Raw genomic sequence first — 25,898 nt, forward strand, 5'->3', positions numbered from 1 at the left:
AATAACTGAAAATGATAATAAATCAAAGCTAAGGAACCACGCGGTAAATTAGTCAAACCCAAATGCTGCACGATAACAGGAGCTACAAACCTCTGTAGATAAAAACATGCTCTGCAATGTACACAGAGCTTTAATGTAGGCATAGCTTTAATGTTGTTGCATCAAAGGCTATAACCGTGCCTCACACTCTGGCAGTGTGTGTTAGGCGAAAGAGAAATATTTAATACGACAGAGAACGGTTATGGATGGGGCTTATATAAATTAGCTTTGCAGTGTAGTACTGTAGAAAGGTTCTCTTAAATGCAATTTCTATTTCTTTCTATTAACCATTAATACAACGCAGCTACCATAACGGGGTATTTAGCATTTGCTGGTTTTCAAGTCAATGTTCTGAATCGTCTGTCTTCATTTGCTAAATAACTGCACTGTTCAGATCAAACCAAAAGTCAAATCTGACCCGAAGCCAAATACAGTCACAGATTTCAGGCATTCATCTTTTCCCAGAAGGTCTGGTCATGATTTTAATCCTATTTATGCCTGTGTTGCTATCAGTAGATAAAATGTCTGATTACATTTTACTCCCTGTGATTCACTACATCAGATAGGATGAAAACAAAATAACTCTTTCAATGCAGTTATATTTATTTGACTACATTTGTTTAAAATATGCAGCAGTTTCCTCTGTGTGGTCTTTCAGTGTAGGATCTCCTCTGTGATCAACCGTCTTTTTAATACCTCTAGTAGTTAATATTGCAGACTAACGAGTCTTTCATCACCAGGGTAATGATTAAATGGGACTAAAAGACCACCCCTCTCTTCTTTTTTCAGAGCCTCTCTCATTCTGTTGCTTTTGTTGCCGCTGTGTTGTCTCGGGCTCTGAGAGCTGACCTTGCTCGTCAGTTGGGAGCGTGCAGATAATCCACCAGGAAATCTGTATATGATGTATTTACCTATAAATAACTGGAAGGGTAAAGCAAAATCCCTGTTTGGCTGGAACAGACCTTCAGGAAGATTTGTCAGACTCTGTGTTGGTGTGCTGTTGTTCCAATGTGTGTAGCCACGCCCACCGAGGTAGGCTTCAAGATACTGAAAATGAACATTTAGACAAGCCAGCTATTGAACACAGTTACAAATCGATCATATTAAGTGGCTTATGCAGCAGCCACATGGGAACATTTCATTGTTTTAGTCATAACTGAGGCATTTTCTCTAAATTGCTGGAAATCTGTGAATTTCCATTGATTTTATTTTAGATTCACCCCAACAGTGTAGGGCACACTTAACAGCAGAAGGAATCAGTTTTTCCCAGGAAGACTGGGTAAAAATTCCCAAGGAAAAGCTAAAAGGCCCCCTGAAGCCTGCTACTCCAAGAGAAACGAGACATTTTTTTCTTGTTTTCGATGCTCCGAGATAAACATGATGTCACTTTGTTCTCACAGAACAAAGTGACAAGATAGATCTGGACACATCAGGCTGGCAGAACTTTAAGTATTCTGTGATTGGTGGGACATTTGAGGTGGGCGTGGTTAACACGGAAAAGCGTGAATCGGACTGTTGCAGCTCCCACATTTTTTCCATATGCAGGTTAAACAGGTCGTTTTGGTAAAACGGCTGATTAAGGTGGTGAGAAAGTGTGAAATATTTTTACAACATGTGACATTTCCACACTAAGACGCAGCCATGTGCACAACTCACCCTGGTTAAATATGAAATAACTGGGTTTGTTGCACATAAAAGCAGACATCCCATCCCGCAGTGATCCCTGCGTCGTTGCGGACTAAGCTTCTCATGGAGTATGAATGGAACAGCTGAAAAAGTTTGTTTTTCTTGTTCTTGTGGCCTTGAGAGCAAGAAAAAAAAGGATAAGTTCAATACTTACAGAAAACTTTCTTTTTTCTTTTTATCTTAGTTTAAAACAGTAAAAATTGTCATTAAAATAAATTTAGCATAGAATATATAACAATTCCATCCTCTTAGTTATAAACTTCTACCAGAATATTATTTTAATGTTTAGCTGTTTGTGTAAAGGACACATCTGATTGGTTTCTTTATTTTCACCCTTTTAGATTTTCAGCATTTCTCTGAGAAGCAATTTCCATTAAGCAACCATCTTCAGCTTGCTTTCATTTATATATGAATTAACGGTATGAAAGAAGCAACAGTGACGCTGTTGAATGAGTGTTGAAGTTGAACTTCAGCCATTATGGTGCTTGTGCTGAGAAAACTCCCTTAAAGGTGGAGTATGTAAGATTTTCAATATTTTGAAAAAAGAAATTAACTAAAAAAAAAAAAAAACTACAATCATAATTAGTTTTTTAAAAATATGTAGGTTCCAGTCTGTCCATATTTGATGCGTTATTAAATTACAAGTTTAATTAATGACAAAGACCCTTCTTTAATGTTTGCCTACCAGTAAAAAAAAAAAAAAAAAAAAGTGCTTTTTGTCATTTGTCAACGCGTCAAATATGGACAGACTGGAACCTACATGTTAAAAAAAACTTTCTAATTATGATTGTAGTTATTTTATTAGTTAGTTTTTGTTTTTTGTTTTTTTAAAAAAACATTGAAAATCTTACATACTCCATCTTTAAGGCAACTCCAATTCTTTATTTTCATCTTTTATTGTGTCACATTGTCATCTCTTTTGTAGCTCGGCTACATGCCTGTTTTAGTTTGATTATTATCATACCTCATGGATAAATATCTCTATATTTTACTGTTTTTAGGCCAGAAACAATTAAATAAAGCATCGTCTCCTTTTTTTCTTTTTCCTCTAAAGCATGCTGTTCTTCCCTCACCACATCCTCCCTTTGCCTTCCTCTGTGCCCATCGCTGCTTCTACCCTGCAAGACAGAGCGCGGACACACTACTGTAGTGTCTGGTTTCACTTGACCTCCCATGCAACGGTTCACAGAAAGCAATCAATTATTCTCAGAAATGTGTACCCCAGAGTGGGGACACTTAATCCTTTTCAGCTTAAGACCCAAATTGAGTAAATTTAGGCATTTTGAAGCCTGGGTTCATTAGAACACGTTAGTGCTCTTGACATGTGAGCAGCCAAGAGAAAAAGACTGTGAACCCAGAATACACTTACACACCTCTAAACACCCAGATGTCCCAGCCAGACGTACTGTACACAATGTTCTCCCAGCTTTGTGTAACAGGCACCTACCGTGTGAGATTCATGTGAGCCTGTCTGGTCTGAAACATTTGTTGATTTAGAGTTTTTCTCTTCTCCTTCCTGCGGCTCTGGCTCAAAAAGCCACTTTCATAGTCTTTAGTCTTGCACAGTAGCTTTTCATGCTTTTGAAGTTGCTTTTCTGCAAAAAGTTTTTTTTTTGTTTTTTTTGTTGGCTGCATGTGAGTCCTGTCTCTGTATTGACTTTTAGAAAATGTTTTATATTTTTTAAGTTAATTAACACATATAAGTCATTCAAAGATTTAAAAAAAAAAGGGGGGGGGCACCTCATGCAGGGATGAACCAGTGTTGTGTCTGCATCTAAGACAACTTTCCATTTCCAAGTGATTTCTAAAGCGCTATCAGATGGAAACTTGGAATATTTTTAGCACAGTTTGAAATGCACTGTTTTAGAAAATGACAAAAATGGATAAGTAGATAAAAAAAAAGAGAGTTACAGGCTTAAAAGAACAAAATATTTACACCAGATGAAAATGTTGTCTTTTAGAAAAACAAAAAAAACAAAAACTGACATGAGGTCAGTATAGTCAGTCTACCATCCACTGAAGCCTCAGCAGAAGTGCTCTTCATGGGGTGTGGCTGTCAAGAAGGGAAGGGAGACAAGGAGAAATTAGTCAGGTATGCCAAATTATATACTGAAAACCAGTGGCAATGGGTCTGACGGGAGGGTGAATCCTCCCCAGAGCCTGAACCTCAACTTTACTGAACCAGTATGGAATAATCTTGACAGATAAAAGAATAACAAGGCAGTAAACCTCCAAACAGGAGATTCAGAAAATCCTAAAAGAAGCTCAAACTCATTAGAATTGTATACATTTTTTTGACTCAAATGCAGAATTTCCTGTTATGATTGATCAAATAACTGCAACTTTTTCGCATTTGTCTGGGAATATATAAAGAAAGATGGACATCAGATCTCTTTGATATTCTCGTGTCTTATGTGAGGAAATGCTGAGACTGGAAACAAAGCAAATGCAACAAGAAAAACATGCATAACCAGCCGTATTTTAAAGAACAAAATAAACAAATAGACAAATAAACAGATTAAAAAAACTTATATGATTGCCATCTACTTCCTTATAGTAGAATTTAATGAATAGTAAATTGATGTATTGGAATATGTAAAGTACAGGTATCTATAATGGAAGGGTACTACAATATGTGTCAAGGTAAAAAATGTCTTTAATTTCAGAAAAGCATTCAAATGTAAGTAAGATGCATGGAAAATGCAGCTAAATCTCCTTTTAAATATCACAACTGTTTAAAAAAATGATGGTTTTTGTCAATAGGTGAAGAACGGAACATTTATTTCCTCAGTGCACGATATGGATCAAATTGTGACAGTTTTTTAATAAAACTTATTTCACTGCACTTATTGTTCTCTCCACAGAAAGGCAAGATAGAAGCACAGTGCATCATGAACATATGTAGCATACATATATATATATATATATATATATATATATATATATATATATATATATATAGTTACATTTCAAAACCTTGTCTATCTTTTATGACTTGATCCTGGTGAAACCAAAAAGCTTAATAGTCTATCAGTGTTTCATTATTCTGTATGTTCACAATACTTACATTTTAAATTTTTTTGTAAACAAGTCCATATAATGCTGGACATCAATCAGGGCAGAAATTTTTAGCTAAGTATAAAATTATGTTTCTGCAACCACAATGTTTCTTTTAATATGTTAGAAGTCACAGGGAACACTTGTGATATTTGTGAGCCGGATCATGTTTGCAAATGAGAATTTGTTCTCATCTCTTTCATGGTAAAATAAAGGTTAGGAAGAAAAACCAAACACAAAAATAAGAAGATTTGTCACATTGTGTAAATATCATCATATGTTTCACTGGTGAAGAATAAATGAAGATGGTAAACAACACAAATGAAACATGATTCAGACTCACCATTATAAAGGAAAAATATAACAAAACACTTTCAGGATAAATATTCCTTTAGAGTGATGCAGCTGTATCTTTAAAGTTCTCTCCAATCATACTTCATTGTGTGTATATCATCACTACAAACACAACTCTGATAGAAGGAAGCAGAACAAAATCTTTTGGTACAGGAAGTTTAGGCAAGCTGGCATTTCAGACCAGTTGTTACCCTGCGGGACCTCAGCTTTTAACCTCCTAAAGGCTAAATTTATTTGCACTTAGATACAAATAAAATAAATTCCCAGTTAAAAAAAAAATTGACTAAAGTAACAATACAGGAAGAGGAATAAAATCAAATGCAATTAAAATGTTAATTATCAATATCAACAATTAACAGTAAAATAACTACTAATAAATTAATAAAATAGATACACAAACAAGTAAAAATAAGTAAATAATTGAGATAAAAAGAAATAAAATTTTAAAAAAAACTAATTTGTGACCAGAAGTTGAGAGTTAAGCTTTCTAAACTTTAGAATATTGTATAACTTCATATAATTATCTGGAACAATGTGGTCTTGTATAAATGTCCCATGAAAGCCAGGCCAAAGTGAAGAGTCTGAGTATTTTACATGTACCGGATTTATATTTATTTATATGAACATTACAAACACAGCAGCGGTTTCAGATTTGCCACAAACCAAATTCCTCCAGACTGAATTAGAAATTTAAGGTCTATAATTTAAAAAAAAATTAAGGACAGCTGATTGAAATTAAGGTTTTTGTTTTTATGTTAAATTATTTTAACTTCATTCCACTTTTGAGGAACCCATAAAAAGCTGAGCACGTGAGCAAACTGCTGTGACAAACGCACAACGCAGGATTTTACCAGCTGAGTTTGACCTAAAGGTTCATCGCATGTTTCACCTCAGGAAAAAACTCGAGTGGAATACGAGTTTTTTGCGCAGCAGAGATGAATGCTGATGCACAGAAAAACTTGGACCACTGAGGACAGGTTCTGAGAGTGCACACAAGGCCGATGGGACTGTCACTCGCAGGTTAAGGTTCAGGTTGTTACTGCCTCTACCAGCATGGCCCTCCTTTGTCCAACTTGTTGAGAGAAATGATTAAACGTGGTGAGATCATCAGGCTTGTTGTTGTGCCGCTGCCAGGAGAGTAATGAAAATGGCTCGGTCACAAAAAGACCTTTGCTGTATCGGTTTACCTTGTTCCCAGCTAATTATCCACAAGTTTCTCTAAATGTATTACACATGCATGCACACACTAACACACTCCATATTTGCTCAGGCCTCATTAGGACAATTGCTGTTTCTGGTACTTTTAAACACTGGATTATAAGTGTTGTATTACATCTACACATGGCTAAAGTTAGGGATATTTGGCTTTCAGGTGAAATTTATGGAAAATGCAATATGTTCATGCTACAGTGATATTATATCATAAAAGTAAGACATTTAAGTAGAAGGATGCACTACTGAGTTCCTCATCTCAAAAAATTCATTCAACACAAAAGGTAACAACAATGGTAGTTACACCACAACAAAAAATTTGAACGTCTCAATATCTGGTCATGTGCCCTTGAGCATCAATTACAGCTTGACAACGACGTCTCATGCTGTTCACAAGGCAACTTATTGCCTGCTGAAGCATGGCATCCCACTCTTCTTGAAGGGCAGCCCTCAGGTCATTGAGGTTCTGGGGTGCAGGGTTTTGAGCCTCTACACGACGGCTCAGCTGATCCCACAGGTTTTCAATGGGATTCAGGTCTGGAGAGAGTGCAGGCCATTCCATTTGAGGTACACCAGTCTCCAACAGCCGTTCCCTGATGATGCGGCCTCGATGAGCAGGAGCATTGTCGTCCATGAAGATGAAATTAGGCCTGTGCTGTTCATGTAGGGGCACAATCACTGGATTAATGATGTTATTCAGGTAGTATGGGCTTGTCACTGTACCATTCACAAAGTGTAGGGCAGTTCTGTACCAAGTGGACACCCCTGCCCACACTGTAACACCGCCACCACCAAAAGCTCGCCTGGTGACAACAGTGGCTGATGCATAGCGCTCTCCCTGACGTCTCCAGCATCGTTGCCGGCCATCATTTCTGCTCAGTGTGAATCGACTTTCATCAGAGAACAGCACTGAGGCCCACTGGTTCCTCGTCCAGCGTAAATGCTCCCTGGCCCATGCAAGACGATGATGCCTGTGCCTGGTGGTGTGGTCAGGTACCCGTGCAGGTCGTCTAGCACGCAGACCACGCTGATGTAAACGGTTTCGAATGGTCTGACGTGACACTTGGGTGCCTCTCACCTCTCTTAAACGTGCCTGGAGTTGAGTGGCATTCATCATCCGGTTTCTCAGGGCAGTGTTCACAATGTAGCGGTCATCAGCACGGGATGTGGCCAAAGGACGTCCACTTCTAGGCCTTTCTGTGACTCTTCCAGTCTCTCCATATCTCTGTTGCAACCTGCTGATGACACTCTGTGACACTCCAAGCTCAGTGGCCACTTCTGTCTGAGAACGTCCTGTTTGAAGCATCGCAATGGCAAGGGACTGTTGTTCCATTGTTAGGTGTCGTCTTGGTCTCATGATGTCAAAATGTGAACAGCATGATGAGGACAACTGTTTAAACACCAGCTCTAATTGAACCAGGACATTTATTGGTCAATTCAAGGATCACACACCTGCCGTGATTTTTGCCGTTAAGCTCCTTGTTAGAGAACAGCAACTTGTGCAAAATTTATTGAAACATTTAACAGTTGGACATGTGCATTTAAAAGCTTAGAGAAGATCACATTAAGTTCACCTGTACAGGTTTGAATGCATTTTAGGCTTGTTGTGAAATTTCACCCAAAAGCTGAATATCCCTAACTTTTTGTGAATAGTGTATGTATATGTATATATGTATGTGTGTGTGTGTGTATATATATATATATATATATATATATATATGTATATATGTATATATATATATATATGTATGTATATATATATATATATATATATATATGTATATATGTATATATATATATATATATGTATGTATATATATATATATATATATATATATATATGTATATATGTATGTATATATATATATATATATATATATGTATGTATATATATATATATATATATATATATGTATGTATATATATATATATATATATATATATATATGTATGTATATATATATGTATGTATATATATATATGTGTGTGTGTGTGTATTGTCCTGGCGTCTGCTGCGACCTATGTCTGCAAATGCAATTTTGCTTCTTGGGGATAAATGAAGTTTTCTGAGTCTGAATCTGAATCTGAAAGCCGTTTTCTGAATGTAAATATTTGTGTGTAGTGACAAGCAACCTTGTTTCATTAAATGCTGGTTGTTATATCAAATCATGCAGCAGGTTTCATATACACCGAAAGAGACTTACTGATGTTAGATTTACGTTTGGATTGAAAATAAATTGGATAAGTCTGCACATGAAGATAATAATTTGTCAAACTTTCATTTTACTTTTTAGTTCAACTAGAAAATGTTTTCTAGACCATTGAACGGGACGACATGACCCACAATACCTAAAAGCAGTCCAAATTTACTTTTTTTTTTTTTTTTTTTTTTTTTTTTTTAACTTTTCCAAGACTACTCGTTATAGGATCATCAACAAGGAAAAAAATAAGATCCTTTTTTTGGATTTTCATCTTCCAAGTTTTTCCATCTATCCATTTCATACTGCTTATGGGTCACAATGGCAGGGAAGACCAGACTTCCCTCTCCCAGCCACATTTATCAGATCCTTATGAGGGATCCTGAGGAGTTGCTGGGCCAGCCAAGAGATGTCATCCCTCCAGCAGGTCCTAGGTCTTCCCAGGCTCCTCTCCTAGGCTCCTGAGTTACAGAAGTTTTTACCTTAGTTGGAACAGTTTCTGAAAATTGCAGGACAATGATTAGCTTCCTAAACTGTGCATCATTTGCACTGTTTTTAAATAAACCACAGCGTTTTGATTTGAGTAAGTAATAAGATATTAGATGCATCGGAGGTTTTCTTTACAATCTTTGTGTTTTTTCAAGATGGGAGTTTGTTCTTTCAGTATTTCCTCCCACCGTTTTATGAAATATTTAACTTTATATAATAATGCAAGTGATTTTGATATTTAAATGTCAATACCACTGACTGACTTTTTAGTTTACATTTATTGTGATCAAACCAAATTTTTACTTTATTTTATTTGTTTCAACACTTTAATACTATAGAAGTTCATCAGTGTACACTGAAAATCACTACATGATCTTTTGATAGCAATTATGTCTGCTTACAGCTGTCACACAGTCTGATACAGTACTTCAGTTGCAAACAGTCTAGCTTTTACCAAAAACTATTAAACCAGTCAAATAAACCATTAATATTATGGTAATGCATGCTACTGTCCTCTTGTTAAACCAACACAACAGATCTAACACCAGTAAGTCAGACCAAGCTTGCTCAGTGGCATCTACCAAACGTGGAAGTTCTCTCCATCCATCATCAGCACCTGCTTATCTTAATCAGAGTCGCAGCTGACATTTGGTTAGAGGCGCGGTACACACTGAACAGCTTGCCGTCCTTCACAGGGCTGACACATGGAGACAGACAACTGTTCGCATTCACGTTCACACCTTTGGGCAACTTGGAGTCGATAGCTAACATATGTACTTGCTGAACTGTGGCGAGAACATGCAGACTCGATGGTTTAAGCTCAGAGAACCGATGCAGCCAGCGTGCACGTTTTTTTTTAATTCAGAAGGAATGTTGATCTGGCCTCATGTTGTGGAGCAGACTGATTCCTTAACATTTGCTATTCCCTCAAACAAACATAATTTATTTAATTTAGTGAGGGGTCATCTTGTTTTGAGAGCATTGGTAAGCTTAAGTTTACCTTCTCAACGCGCATGGTCTCAGTTTGCAGCTTTATAAAGCAAAAACCAAATGAAACACTTAGCCGAGAGTCGAGCTGAATCCTGCATGTAGGAATAAAAGTTTCTGAATTGTGTCTCTCTTGTCTCTGTGTTTCTGCAGCATCCTGTTTGCAGACATTGAGGGTTTCACCAGTCTGGCATCACAGTGCACGGCGCAGGAGTTGGTGATGACTCTCAATGAACTTTTTGGCCGCTTTGACAAGCTGGCAGCGGTAAGGATTCTTTCACATGCAATGCACACTCAATGTGTAGAAACTGTGCCCAGTTTGCATCTTTATATTCAACTTTTTAGCCCTTTTTTGTGATGTATGTACATCTTATGCCTTCAAAGTGTAATTAATTTACTAAATGTAGAAAATGTTGCCATCTTCAATCACCAGTTGGAGGTCAGAAAGCCTTTTTCTTTTTCTTTTCTGGAGATTTTCTGGGCGGCTGTGAGTGAGGTGAATTACTTGGTTTAGAATTATGAGGTGACAGAACTCCTACTGAGACTTGCTGAACATACTGTACAGGATAATGGACTGAGAGAAAAAAGCTGTGAGAACTAAATGCTCACAGTTCCCTTCCTTTTACTGGGGCCTGATGTTTTTATCTTACCAAGGCTGTGGAAACATGTCATGTGTCCGCACACATGCATGAAGACCTTACATGGCTCTTACAGTCTCTGCAGAGCTTCTGTACCATCAGCACACCATGTTCACAGTGAAATATTACAATAAAACATTTGTTTTTTATGTTTAAGAATTACGGGGGATGGATGTTCAGATTAAAAACTTGATATCATGAGTAAAGATAAAATACAGTGGGTTTGTTGGGCAGGAAAACTCCCAAGAAAACAGAAGGGGAGGAGCTGGGCTTGCATGGTAAGAAGTGTGGCATTAAACCCATCTCTGCTTTGACATTTGATTTATTATTAGAATGCCAGTGTTATTTATGATTGATAATTCATAACAGGCCTGCTACTTTTTAGTGTGTATCAAATTATAATAAACTAATAACATCAGTCAGACTTGTCAGAGTTTGTGATCAGGAATATGATTTTCCAACATTTACAATGTGTTATATGCCAATGCAGACAAACTGAGGCATGCTAAGTGTCTGGGCAGGGTTGAAGGTAAGAACTATGTCCAGGTAACAGATAGAGGTAGAGGTGGGGCTCATTTCTACATTTATAAATGGTCACATTTTGAATTTGGCACAGTTTAAGAGCAGGAAACTCCACTGTCCTGCAGATTTTAGAGGTTTCCATGCACACCAGTCCTGAATTAGAATCAGTTGAATCCATTTCATTTAAATCAGGTGTGTGGGAGGAGGAAAGCATCAACACTGCAGGGGACTGGAGGTGAACATCTAGAGGAACGTAAAATCTCAGATTTTTTTTTTTTCGTCACAGAAGAAAGCAGTATCATTGCATTAGCACCTGTTTACGTGAGAAAATAATGTAATTTAGTATCTAATGACTCCCTAGGTAGAGTTTTACCTGTAACCTTGAACAGGCTATTAGAACTGAATTGAACTAGGCTATTATTCCTGAAAGATTTCAGAAGCATGGTGTGCCTCAGGCAAACAGTCTTAAAGAGACAATGAGCTTTGTCACATGTCGGCTACATCTGCCGATGTTGGCTGCTTCAAGGCTGAAGTTCTGAAAGCTCCGTTTATTTGTGACAAAACACCCCAATCCCTTCTGTGGTGGCGGTAGATGTGTTTACGGTGATCTGTCTCATAACTGTAACAGCATCAGCCCAATATCTGATTAGAGCTCCATCCTCCTACATATTGATGGATGTACTATGTGGCCAGAGATGCAAGTTAGCATTCTTGTCTTAATCAATGGTCTTAAATGCTCAGTCCTTTGTATTTTATATATTTTTATATATTTTAAGTCCTTGCAAAAGTGTAAAAAAGTAGATAAAATACAAAGAGAGAGTTACTGAATTTTAAAATACATTTTGTTGTTGAAGTTACGTGAGAATATCAACGTGTCAGTACAGGAATCCAGCTTGGTTGTTTGGTGTAACACCTCATGTTCAACTCCATTCCTCAACCCCTTTACTGTGGAAATGTGGACTTTGTTCTCTTTTAGCCTTTTAAAAGAGAAGCCCCTCAGTTAGTGAACAGAAAGTACTAAACTCTGCTAAAATGATCAGTTTGGAAACGTCGCCTCAACTGTTTGTACTAAAACCTTTAAATATGTTCTGCTTTATCAGAATTGACTTTTGTTCATTTTTACATACTGTGATTTGATAGAAGTCAAGAGCTACAGTTGCATTATTTTAAAGAAATATTCATCCTTTTATTCTTTTTCTTAGGGGAGCCTTTATCTTATTTTCATTTGTGCTGTGGGCTATTTTGATTTATTTTGCGTCAGTAACACATATACTAATATTGAGACATAGCAATAAATATCATGTATGTTCCCTTTACTCTGACTCAAAAAGAATTCAAGTAGACTTAAAAGTTGCACAGATATTTCACTCTGGGGTGCAATTTTCCAATAGAAGACTTAAAAATAGGCACAGAACTCAAAGGGTTAAAGAAAATTGCAAATAACCAAATTTACTCATAAAATTTAAACTATTCAAATTAAGCTTTACAAGTATATAATCTTTGAGCCAAATTTTTCTAATCCAAAATGTGTAGATTATCAGAGGATACATAACTGCTTTTATTGTTGCCATGTGCAAAGTTGTAACACAAGTTTAACACAAAAAACAAGAAAATATTTCTAAAATACTACAAAGACTATATTTTAGAATAAAATTAATTAAATACACACAAATATCAAGCAACTTTTAATACAAAATAAATTCATTTTACACAAATTACAAACATCACGAGCTTTAATTTTTCACATAGATTTTCTGTACCCATAACTTCACAAATGTGGTCATTTTTGTGTCCACAAATTGTCTGATGTGCACCGAAAACACACACAGATCAGCACAGATACCTTCTGATGCGCCTTCACGCATAGTTTTTCTCAGTGGCACAAATACACGGTGGCTTTCAGTGCTGTTTAAAACAACTATAAAGGAATGTTTACTTGAAATCCATATTATCCACCTTTCTGAGTGGGAAGGAGGTTGTGTATGAGAGAATAGTTTACAATGGGTAGATGAACATACACTAACACATAGATGAACAGATAGATAACAAGGTCAAGGTCAAATTTATTCATAGCACATTAAGCAGCATGAGTTGTGCTTTATAGCATAGGATAATATAATATCATGTAGCATAGCATAGCACAATGTAACATAAGATAATGTAATGTAGGATAGCATAGCACTACATAACGTAACGTAACATAACATAGCTTGGCATAGCATAGCACAACATAACGTAGCATAGCATAGCACAACATAACGTAATGTAGCTTGGCAAGCCATAACATAACATAACGCAGCATAGCATAGCACAACATAACGTAATGTAGCTTGGTATAGCATAGCACAACATAATGTAACGTAACGTAGCTTGGCAAGGCACAGCACAACATAACGTAACGCTGCATAGCATATCACAACATAACGTAACATAGCTTGGCAAGGCATAGCACAACGGCATAGTATAGCACAACATAACGTAACCTAGCATAGCATACCTCAACATAACGTAACGTAGCATAGCATAGCACAACATAATGTAATGTAGCCTGGCATATCATAGCACAACATAACATTACATAGCATAGCGTAGCACAATGTAACATAACGTAACCTATCATAGCATAGCACAGCACAACACAGCAAAAATATGACAGTTATGCAATTAAATTATTAAAAACAAGGCTAACAATAAAATAAGTCAACATTTTAGTCAATCTGAATTAAAAGCCAGTTCATAAAAGGGCATGTTCAGTAGAGATGTGAAATGTGTTTGTACTAATAAAACATTTCAGGGCAGATTATTCCAAAGACCTGCTGCAGAGGAAGGCTGTACAGCTTTGAGATTTTTAGTTTTATTCTCTGAGTGGGTAAAATCGGTGGAGAGCTGGACCTCATGGTTCTCACTGGAGCAATTATAAGAAGCCATTCAGAAAACTATAAAGGAGATAAGGCCATTAGGTGAGTCAGAAATAAAAGGTAGGATTTAAAGGGGATCCTATAAATAACATGAAGTCAGTGTGCACTGAGGTTAGCTGCTCCTTCTGTTTCATACCAGTCAGCAGACGAGCAGATGCATTTTGAGGTAACTAGAGAGGATGGAATTAGGACTGGTCCAAACCAAAGTACAGACACTATAAAAGAGAAAGTTTGACATTTTCAAAAATATTAAATGGTGAAAAAAGCTTGATTAGACTACTGCACTCTCATGTCTATAAATCTTAAAAGAACCAGTCAGGTTTTTAAGGTCTGTAGCAATACATCTTTGGACTGATAAGACTTGTGGTAATAATCACATTTATGACACAACACCCGGTGTAATGCTTTATCTCTTTTACTTTTGGTCTAATTCCAGTATTCCTTTTAGAAAGCTATTATCTTTTGTATTTTTCAGCAGTGTGTAAAACATGTAGTCGTGGCACAGTGAGCTGATGGGTTTACTCATGTTCACTCTTCCTACTCTTTCAGATATAAATATGATCTGTTTCGTGTTCGGAAGAATTTAACTCGTTTTCGGAAATCATGGAGAAAATGAGCATCACCTGGCTTCTCCTAATGCTGAACACAAACAAGCCAAGTTATCACTAAGCTCAAATTGCAAGCCATTCAATGATACTATTGATAATGATTTTAAAGTTTACACGTTTGGAAGGTCGGTTCATCTACTGCAGGCTTAAGTATGCACAGCAACACAAAATAATGAAAATTGTCTCCTACCGGTTGAAAGGGAATCTGTTGCTTCATGCTCACTAAGATGTTTGGAAGTTTAGTATTCAAACAAGATACCAGTATGGCCTAAATGTCATTTTAAACTTTATAAAATTTTCATTTTGTTCCCCCGTATGTAAAGTTGGTGGTTCCCCTAATACAAGATTAAACAATTTTTATAACAAAATTTACACACTCATAACCTTTTACATGTCTTATACTGTCTTTTTTATTAAGTTGTCATGGTTCCTGTCTATAAGATATCTATTTTATATCAGCCATTAGCGTCCGGCAGCAAAACACCTGTTTATAGTCTATTTTTAATACCTGAGCCTCAGCTTCTTAAATCAACACCTTCATGAATATTGATCTTTTTTTTTAATCCAGAACATCATTGTTTTCCCAGCTAACACTCAATGTATGCCATTTGTTTATGAAAGGTGAAATATTGTGCTGCTAATCAATATTTATGAGTGAAACAGACATAATGGCGTTATAAACCTGAAACGGTGCAACTGACACTTTTATGTCCATGCCAGATGTACCTTCTGTCTGTGTGTGTACACACACACACACACACACACACACACACACACACACACACACACACACACACACACACAGGCACTGTGCTTCTAACACAGTGGGTCTTTTTGTATTTCGATCCATGTGCTGGAAAGATACTCAGGTGGCTATCATGAGATACAATATTCTCCCAAGCCCTTTGGATCCCCAAACACACACATACACTCACACACATACACTCATACAGTGGTTGTCTCATGTTTCTGAAAGATCATTGAGGTTTTATGCTAATGTGTAAGACTTTTAAAGTCTGTAGAGATCTTGTATTCTGGGTTTCTGGGTTTTACAATTTGTTCACTAGACTGAACATAATCCACTTCCAGTGTTGTTATTATGAATAAATAACCAGAAGGACACACACACACATACACACACCCCTCTCAGACTGAGAAAGAAATGTTAACATTAAAATAAATCCTGATTGCTGGGATAGGTTTTTGTCAGAATACATATATGAATTTTAAAACAAAAATTCATAAACTACCATATCAGTATGGAGGTACAACAGCAGTATAAAATGAAAGGTTTTTTTTTTTTTTTTTTTTTCTTTAGATAATTTCATTTTAGATAATGCTAGTGTAAATGCTGTGCTGTGACTTCTATTGGTTATTCCAACTTTTTCATTAGATGTTATGATGCATCAACATAAAAGTGGAATTGTTGGGAACATGTTGGACCAACCATCAAAAATTCCAAAAATCCACATCCAGTTGAGTTGAAGAAAAGACATTTTGGATGTAAACAGAAGCGAAACAGCGTGACAAGAAAGAAGAATCTGAAACCGTGTCTTGCTTTGATTGTCATGTGAATTTGAGATTATAAATTGGCGCAATGAACAAGAACAGAGACGTAAGCTCTAAAGCAGCCATTTCTGCACACTGACAGGGGCACATCTAGAAACTTTTTGATGGGGGGGGGGCACTGACTGGGCAAAGGTGGCACATGCAAATGGGACATGCGCTTAAGAAAAAGAAAAAAAATTTTTACAAAATAATTATTTCCCAACCTAAAATGGCCTTTTGATGTAAAAATTAAGGCCAAATTTAGACAAGCTAACAGCTGTTAATATGTTTTTTGTCAATTTTTTAAATCCATAATTTAAGATAAATCCCCATTGTTTGGTTTTAATGATTGCTCCATAAAGAGACACACACACTACATAATCCTCAAAGCAAGTTTTATTAGTGCTTCCTTGACATTCAGTTGTTACCTTTGGCGGTTTAAAGACTTTTTATATCCTTGTCATATAACGTATGACACGCATACCCAGACAGGTGAGATAAATGCTGCATTATGACAAAGAACATGATAGTGTTGATGTAGAACAACATACAGGCATGTCCAAGTCGGTCCTTAAGGGCCGCTGTCCTGCAGGTTTTCCATGTATCCCTGTTCCAACACACCTGGCTTACATTAAATGGCCCCAACAGCCACTGAAGCTCTGCGCAATGATTAGTTTGAGACAGATGTGTGGGAATAGGAATACATGGAAAACCTGCAGGATTGTGGCCCTTGAGGAATGGAGTTTAACACCCCTTAAAGCAAGTTTTTCTTCACCATGGCTGCTGCCAGCAGTCATAAGATTGGGAGTAAAAGATGTAAATAACATTCAAACATTAAAAGCTGTTTGTGGTCAGATGGCCAGAGCTTGTTTCCTGATAATCAGGTGTATCTACTTTGGATGCAAAGCCATGAGAATTTATTTCAGTTTTCAAGTAAACCTTGAGATCATATACATGTTTGGATATATGGGGCTGTTCAATATAAAGTCAGCAGTTTTTAAATGAATGTAGTGCAACACACTGTAAATAAGGATGGATTGTAGTGCTTTTTAATTTTTAAGACTTTCTAATCCCAGAAATTCATCCCAGATATTGAACTTTTGGCTGTTAGTTTGCATCCGTCATAATGGTGGCGGAGGTGTGGACCCAAATGCAGGAGAAGGGAGTCAGAGATGCAGAACTAAGAGGTTTAATTTAGGAAACAAATGAAGGCAGAACTAACATAAGCAACTAAACTAACACGGGGAAACAGGATCTAACACAAGCTAACACAATGATCCAACAACTAGGAACAGAAACCAAGCCGTATACACACACACACAAACAGAACAAGACACAGGTAGAATGACTTAACTAATGAGTCCAGGTGAGCTAATGAACAGCAAAGTAAAATAGGAAACTAGATGTCAGGGGAGCTAAGCCAGGAAAACTACAAACTAAAACAGAAAACAAGAACTAAGATACAAAACAAGAGACCAAGAGTAAACAGAACACACAACATGACAGCATCCATGTACTCTCCAGAGAGAGTACCTACCTTTTACTGCTAAAGCTGCATGTTATGTCATTAACTAAGCTGTTGCCAGGCTACCGCCACAACACCCCAGATGCATTCATGGTCATTTACAGAGACTTCAGCTAAGCATTTGTCTGCTACACGTCCAGCTTTCAGTTTGATAACTTACTTTTTATTTATTTTCAGTTTGATGTAGTATTTGTATTCATTCATTTTTTTCCTCTGTAATTTATACAGTAGGAAAATAATAATCTTTCAGGGATAGATTAATATCTCTCAGCTCAATTAAATTCAGTCAGGTTCTGCTCTGAAATTATAATTTGAGAGGCTGTTTCAGAGATTTGGAACAATCACAGAAAAGACTGGCTTCATTTCTGTCCTTATTTGTGAATCGCAGCAGATGTTGGAACATCTGCTTGGTCAGCCACAGTGATCTAACTGGAAATGACAAAGAAATAAAAATCTACAGGTTCAGCTTAGGTTTCATTTTTATTTTTAAACATGAAAATGAAGAAATTAAAAGGCTCAAAAACCTTTAAAAAATAAATTAAAAAAGTTACAAAACTTAAAAATAAAATATTATAAAAACAGTCTAGTCTAGTTTACTAGAAATAAAAGCATGCATTGGTACCTCCGTGCTGGCAAGAGAGAGAAATGGGCGGACTCTGGCAATGTTTTTAAGATGATAAAATCCTGTCTTTGTAACATTTCTGATATGTGGAATAAAATTCAGCTCAGAGTAAAAATAAACACCCAGATTTCGTACACACTGAGAGGATTTAAAACTCTGCAGTTTGCATGAAATGATCTCTCTTGTCTTCAGGACCGATGATTAACACTTCAGTCTTGTTCTGGTTGAGCTGTAAGAAGTTCTCTGCCATCCATGACTTTATATCTAAAATACAGTTTAAAAGGGTGTTAACTGGCTCCAGGTCATCAGGAGAACTGTGTATCATCAGCATAGCTATGAAAATCAATGCGGTGTCTCCTGATGACGTCCCCAAGTGGCAACATATACAGGTTAAAAATAATGGGCCTAAAATTGATCCTTGGGGAACCCCACATTTTGTTTTATGGGTCTTTGAGGAGCATGTATCCATACTTATAAAAAAAAAAACAAAAAAACAAAAAAAAAACTGTCGATCTGTGAGATAGGAGTAAAACCATTTTAAAACAGTACCTGAGAGGCCCACCAGACATCTGAGTCTGTTTAATAAAATCTGGTGGTCTACTGTATCGAAAGCGGCACTGAGATCCAGCAGTACCAGGACAGAAAGTTTATGTGTATCCAGATTGCCTCTTAGATCATTCACAATCTTTAAAAGGGCCGTCTCAGTACTGTGGTTTGTCCTAAAACCAGACTGACATTTTTCTAAGATATTATTCCTGTTTAAAAACTCATTTAGCTGAATAAAAACAACTTTTTCTATCATTTTACTAAGAAATGGCAAGTTGGATACAGGTCTGTAGTTATCAAGAATGTTGGGCTCCAGATTACTCTTCTTCAGAAGGGGCCTCATCACCGCTGTTTTAAAGGCGGTGGGGAAGACACCCGTCTGAAGAGAGTAATTTATTATAAGTAAAAACTCAGACTCAAAGAAGTCATAAAATGTGATGTGGGAATGGGGTCTAAAAGGCAGGTTGTTGGGTTCAGCTGGGAGAAAACTCGACCAAGCATCTTCGTATCAACCAGGACAAAACTCTCCAGCTTCTCCTCGGGTAAAAACAGTAATTCAGATCTGCTAAAATCAACACTGCATTTAGATAAAAGACCGGATCTGATAGCATTGATCTTACTTCTGAAGCGGTCTGCAAAGTCCTCACATGCTGTTTGTGATGGTTGCAAGGAGGACTTTATTAAAATATCAGTGCTGTGCTTTTAACTTCATACTTGCAAAAGCAGTAGATGACACGGCTTCACATCTACACACGTTAAAAATCAGTCTAGAACATGAGAAACAGTCAGTCATGGAGGGATGCAAAGGCTTTGTGTTAATAGAGGGCCTAAAACCCCAATCAAGGTTATCCACTGTGTTTTTGTTATATTTACTTTTTATACCATATTTTATATCTGTTTATGTTCTGGTTATGACATAAATTGTTGTTGTTGTTTTCCTGTTTCGTGCAACAGGAGAACCACTGCCTGCGGATTAAGATCCTGGGAGACTGCTACTACTGTGTGTCTGGGCTGCCAGAGGCGAGAGCCGACCACGCTCACTGCTGCGTGGAGATGGGCCTGGACATGATCGAAGCCATCTCGTAAGTTCGTTTGCGTGCGATCGCACTGAAGGCAGGGAGCTCTGTAAAATGGAAAGTGAGATTCTGTCTCGAGTCTGCATCCAAGTGTAGTTTAGTCAGTGATTATCTCAAGCAGTTTGGACTTTTACTATATCACAGTTAATTATTCCTTTTTGTATTTTTCTCATATTTAGTTTTCGTATATGAAAATAAATAACTTTGCATTCAGACTTCTGATGTCATTGTTTCACTCTGTCACAATTAAAGATTAGTTATCGGTGCTGGAAAAGGACATGAGCTGTCTGTTAGTCTGTCCACAAGAGTGTGCATGCTCGTCAATGCTGTCCCACCCCAGCAGAGCTTAGGTCCTAAACCGCCAAAGCCAATCAGTTCCAGTCTGTTGTTAGCATTATCCCCTCTATCAGTTCATCACTCCATCTGTCATTTTTCTTCCAATTATCCCGCTTAGAGCAGCAAAGGTCAGAGGGGATGACCCCATCGGTAGATGAACTGGGATGTTACTTGGATTAAATGTGGCTGGTTAGGTGGCTGTTAGCACAGATGCGCCTCTACAGAAAGTATCAGCCTCCTCCTTAAAACACAGTCATTATGTGATTCATTTAGTGGCTGTTTAAGTCATTTATCAAGCAAGATTTCTGACATTTATAGAATTTACTTGGCAAAGTTAAATGTTCGCAACCATTTATGCCTTTTTGAAAATATGCTCTTTTCTTAATCAATAGAATTTTCCAATCTCACCAAAAGCCTCCCTAGTGGAAACATGAGGATTTTTGCACCCAGGAGTTATTTTCCAAAGCAAAGCCAAGCCAATGGGTCACAAGATTAATCATGTTATAGCATTAACTTTGTCTTTAACTATCTGGCAGTTAGGAGGACTGACAGGGGATGTGTCCTTTCCCCTTTACCTTAGATCAGGTCCAGCTGATCCAGCTCTGGTACTCAAGGACCACAATCCTGCAGGTTTTCCATGTGTCCCTGCTCCAACACACCTGACTCAAACTAATCGCTCATTGTGCAGAACTTAATTGACCATTTAATTGAAGCCAGGTGTGTTAGAACAGGTATGCATCAAAAACCTGCAGGATAGCAGCCCTCGAGGACCGACTTCGGGCACCCCTGCCTTAGATCATTTGTCATTTGAAAAGTTGTGGAAATGATCTTATCTGCTGTGCTTCCTTATCTGCACATGAAGATTTGCAGAAAAGACCCTTGCAGAAAGATCCAAAGTGGAAACACTGATGGGACACCTTGACATCAGCATGCAGTATGCTGATAATGATGAAAATTGACTTTGTTTTTAATACTCAAAAGAGCATTTTGTCATTTTGGCAGGCTGGTACGAGAGGTGACGGGGGTTAACGTCAACATGCGAGTCGGTATCCACAGTGGCAGGGTGCACTGTGGGGTGCTTGGACTCAGGAAGTGGCAGTTTGATGTCTGGTCCAATGATGTCACGCTGGCAAATCAGATGGAAGCTGGGGGCAAAGCTGGGTAAGTCAATTTCATTTCTACTGGATAGTGTATATAAACCTTATTTATAGGTGCAATTATCTACAGGTCTGACACAGCAAATGTTTAATATATGTACTACTTAAACACTCTGTACTACATACCTGTCAAGGTCTGGATTTTAAAATATGGACAATTCTCCGCCCGGAGGGTCCTGGTGGGAGTAGGAGTTGTTCTTCCTGTATCTGTGTAGTGTCTCCCAATATGAAAATAAAGGACGATGTCGGGAAACAGGGAAAAATACGGTAGTTTCCTGGCCAAAATGGGAAAACTTTGACGTACTATTTGGCGATTATCTGCTGTACTGTGTGCACCTTACCTATGTGTTCATATTGTAAATACTTTTTATATATTGAATAAATAATTTTACAGCTTTTTTCTTGCACTGCTAATGCTGGAAGTTTTAATCTCATTGTACATGTGTATAGTGACAAATAAAGGCTTTCTGTTCTATCCTTCTACTCTGTTAATGCTTGTGTCCAAATGAAAGAATTGACCTAGTTAAGAATATTTCTGTCTGTGCTACTCTTGTTTTCAGACGCATCCACATCACCAAAGCCACTCTGAATTATCTGAATGGGGACTACGATGTGGAAGCGGGAACAGGAGGAGAGAGAAATGCCTACCTGAAGAGGAACAACATAGAGACGTACCTCATTGTGGGCTGCAGTCAGAAAAGGGTACAATTCTTAAAAGTGTCTCTGTCTTAAATGCTAAAATGCTTACATGGCAAATTTATTTGAAGCAGCATCACTTTGCTTTCACTCAGCAAGATGGAAAAAAAACATCACTTGTGAATGACTTTGCATACGTTTTTACACAATTTCAGCCTCTTCCAGGGGAAAAAAAAACCTTCCTCTGTAGCTGCTGCTGTAAACATGCATCTTATAGTTACTTTAAAACAGCTGCCTGCTGTCAGAAATAAAGTTAACATGTTAAACTGTGCAGTTAAACACTGCTGTGCTCACGCCCTCATGCAACCCTGAACATCCGCCATTTAGCAAGTTACTGATGAGACGTGAGTAACAGTTTCTATTCTATTCTATAGTCATTTAGCAGACGCTTTTATCCAAAGCGACTTACATACGCACTCGATGTGCCTATCGGGAGCAACTTGGGGTTTTTCGGCACATAATCAGGGGAAGCCAGTTGGAAGACAATTGCTCTTCCTGCTCCTTATCTAGTATCTGTACTGATTGAGAAAGTTGGGCTGGCCAATAATCAATCAACAATATATATTGATCGACAGAGGTGTGGTATGATTAAAAAAAAAAAGTTTGATTTAAAAGTTCTGTAGAAAAACACGGTGTCCCTTCCTTTTTCATGATAACCTGTCCTGTTGCTTAATACTACAGTCATTACTTCCTCCCAAACTATCACAAACGCAGACCCAGTCGTGCTCTGTCGGCAAGCCCACTCCCCTACTAAAGTAGCGCCTCTTTAACTACATTAAGAACATGCATTGTATGGACATAGATTTTAAGACCTAAAATATTAAAAACTTGCACTCAGACTTTGCTTCTGTGGGTGTTAAATTATTCTAAAGTAGGCAATTGACATAATTCATGCATTATAATATTTAGCTGATGTTTTTGATGGAGCTACTTTTTGAAACACACAAATCTAGTCCATATTTGCAAAGCAAAGCTCCGTCCCATGCGAGCACAGAAGGCCGAGTTTATCTCTGCTGTCCTGCATCAGCTCTTGCTTGTTTATAACTGGACTTTTTTTTTATCAGCTGTTTCTGTCCTCTGGCGGCGTCACAAGCTGCGACTATAGTTAGCCTATCATGTGATATCGTCCTCTCATTTTGCTGCCCATGCTAGAACACAGAAGGAAGACTGTCCTTTTGCTTTTTATATTTCATGAAATCATCCTCAGGCATCTGCAGAGTTGTATTGATCAGATCTGAAAAAGTAAAACCATCACAGACACCGTCTCTGTAAACGTCTCACAACTTCTAAAGCAGATTTTTCTCTTTCCCCCATGAAGATGGTAAGCAGTAGTACAGTTAGATGCTATCCTCACTTTCCTCTCACATCACATAGTGAGAATGAGTAAATAAATTCTCCTCTGGCTTTTAAGATGCACATAAAATTCTGATTGACATGTTTTAAAGTGTGTGTGAATGTGACTTGAAGCCATCCGTGTTCTAGGCGCAGCGTATATAACAAGACTGCAGGGTTTTGGGTTTTTTTTTTGCTGCTTTGGCTTGATTGCTTTCACTGCAGTTGTATTTTGTTGTCAGATGAACTTTCTCACCTCTAACGAAGTCATCATGCAGCCATGAAACAGAGGAAGCGAGCAAATCTTCAGCTTTGTCGCTGAAAGATGGACCAGAGTAAAAAAAAAAAAAACAGCTGACACCTGGTTAAATGACTGAAACCACCTTTTTGGAAAAGCTCAGATGTCTTTTCCAAACTTTTAAGTCTATATTCTTTAAGAAAAAACCTGATGAAGTTGTATGACACTGAAAGAAAATCTGTTTAACAACAATTTAAGTTAACTGGTGACCAGTTTGTGATGCTACTTTTTAAATGGGTCGATCTAATTAAACAACACAGAACTCTTCTTGGCCACAGAAATACTAAAAACTCATCTATATCCAGGCTTTAGCTTCTTTCGCACTCATTCAGTGCCGACTTCCACATCATTGTGCACCTTTGAAACAGTTCATCTATCATGTTTGCTTTTCTAAAGAAACAGTGGAACATTTTGCCGTTTCCTCCAAGAGCAGCTGCAAAAACACGCTCACATGGAACTCAGTTATCATTCCTATACTTGATATATTTCGCTTGCCCCTTGATATAAACTGATGCTAGCTGATAAACTTTATCAGTAATTGCCCGTCCGTCATCCTCCACTGCATCGGTCCTCCTTTTTTTCACCTCCATCCAAGTTACAGAGCTGCTGGGAGACTGCGCTCAACCGCGCCGTTTTGTTATCATTGCCGTAAGTTACAGTTTAGCCATGCAGAGTCTGCTAAAAGAGGTTAGAAATAAGCCGTCATAAATGAGTCTGATTGGTGGACAAGATTCAGTTAGCATGACCCCAATACACAAGTTTGCATCGAGTGAAACGTCTTACTGCTAGATGCAAGTGCAGGCCAACACACAGCGGAGCAAATGGACTTGTAATGTAAACCAGAAAACCTAAGCCCTGCTAAGTTACAAAATGTCCCGAGCGAAAACGATTTACAGGACACCTTGTTCCAAAAACTGCATGTCTAATTCTCTCCGTATTTGCACGATTTATTTGTGCATCTTAATCTTTTCCAGAAAGAGGAAAAGGCGATGATCGCCAAGATGAGCCGACAGAGGACCAATTCCGTCACCCACAACAGTGGACACTGGACTGACCGTCCCTTCTACAACCACCTGGGAGGGAACCAGATTTCCAAGGATCTGAAGAGGATGGTGAGGAACGTTTAGAAAATGCTTATCATTAAGTCCGAAGTGCTCCAGTTCTCTGTGATGGTCATCGGTGTTATTAGTGAGACGCAGCCTGGTGACTCAGATGCCAATCGCTCATCTCAGCTCTCGTTTGGTGAGAAAGCCAGAACATTGTTAATAGTTAAAATCCTTTGATCTGCAGTACTAAAAAGCAGCAGGAATGGCTCTTCATGCCACACTCCACCTCTCGCACCTCGCACTGGTGGTTAGAGGCTCTCAGGAGCACTTAAGGGGGGGGGCACAACTGCAGCATGTGGGCAGCTGTAATCAAGTGACAGATGCAGGAGAGGAGTGACGTGATCTTGTTGAGGTTCACTTTATATTTAAGCATGAACCTGTGAATGGAAGCGGCTATACTTGACACTCTCAGTCTATTATAGAAAGGAGGATGAGGAAGCCCAGGACACCCACACGACCCTTCTTAAGATAGCTTTGGCTGTCCTAAACATGCCTTTATGGAAATTGGTGAAACCCACAAAGTATACAGATAAATCAGTGTTTTTTTCTATAGCATCATTACTATTTTCTCAGCTTAAGCTTGGATGTTACATTTTGTAACAAAAGGCATGTTTTTATGTTTAAATGATGAGTTTAAAGATTTGGGAATGTGCCTTAGGAGGGATATTGTTACTGAGCTGCAGGCTGGGGAATGTAGGCGCCAACAGACTTGGACAATAATGTAAAAACACGCCGTGTATGAAAAGAGGGATGATGAGGCTGATCAGTCGGAGAACGAGGCTTCAATTTGCTAGGGAGCATAAAGATTAGACTCTGGAACAATGCAAGAATGCCATGGGGTCTGATGAATACAGATTGACCCTTTTCCAGAGAGATGGAAGCATAAAGGTAAGCGGAGTGATGTCTAGTGTCTACTATACAAGCCAGTGGGCGTGGTCTATGATCTGC

General features: G+C 37.9%; 1 protein-coding gene across 1 annotated transcript in view; it reads left to right on the top strand.

Annotated features, from left to right (window-relative positions):
* The window catches only part of adcy5 (adenylate cyclase 5), a gene marked incomplete at both ends in the record, with an annotated part of 103,065 nt that overhangs the window by 60,267 nt on the left and 16,900 nt on the right, over positions 1–25,898 (top strand). The window contains 5 exons of the mRNA XM_079254480.1: positions 10,176–10,287; positions 19,904–20,031; positions 21,364–21,522; positions 22,079–22,220; positions 24,819–24,956. Coding sequence (XP_079110606.1) covers positions 10,176–10,287; positions 19,904–20,031; positions 21,364–21,522; positions 22,079–22,220; positions 24,819–24,956 — 679 coding nt within the window. The remainder of the gene's footprint in view (positions 1–10,175; positions 10,288–19,903; positions 20,032–21,363; positions 21,523–22,078; positions 22,221–24,818; positions 24,957–25,898) is intronic.

Source organism: Telmatherina bonti (genome assembly GCF_933228915.1).
Source record: "Telmatherina bonti genome assembly, chromosome: 15".
Classification (NCBI taxonomy): Eukaryota; Metazoa; Chordata; class Actinopteri; order Atheriniformes; family Telmatherinidae; genus Telmatherina; species Telmatherina bonti.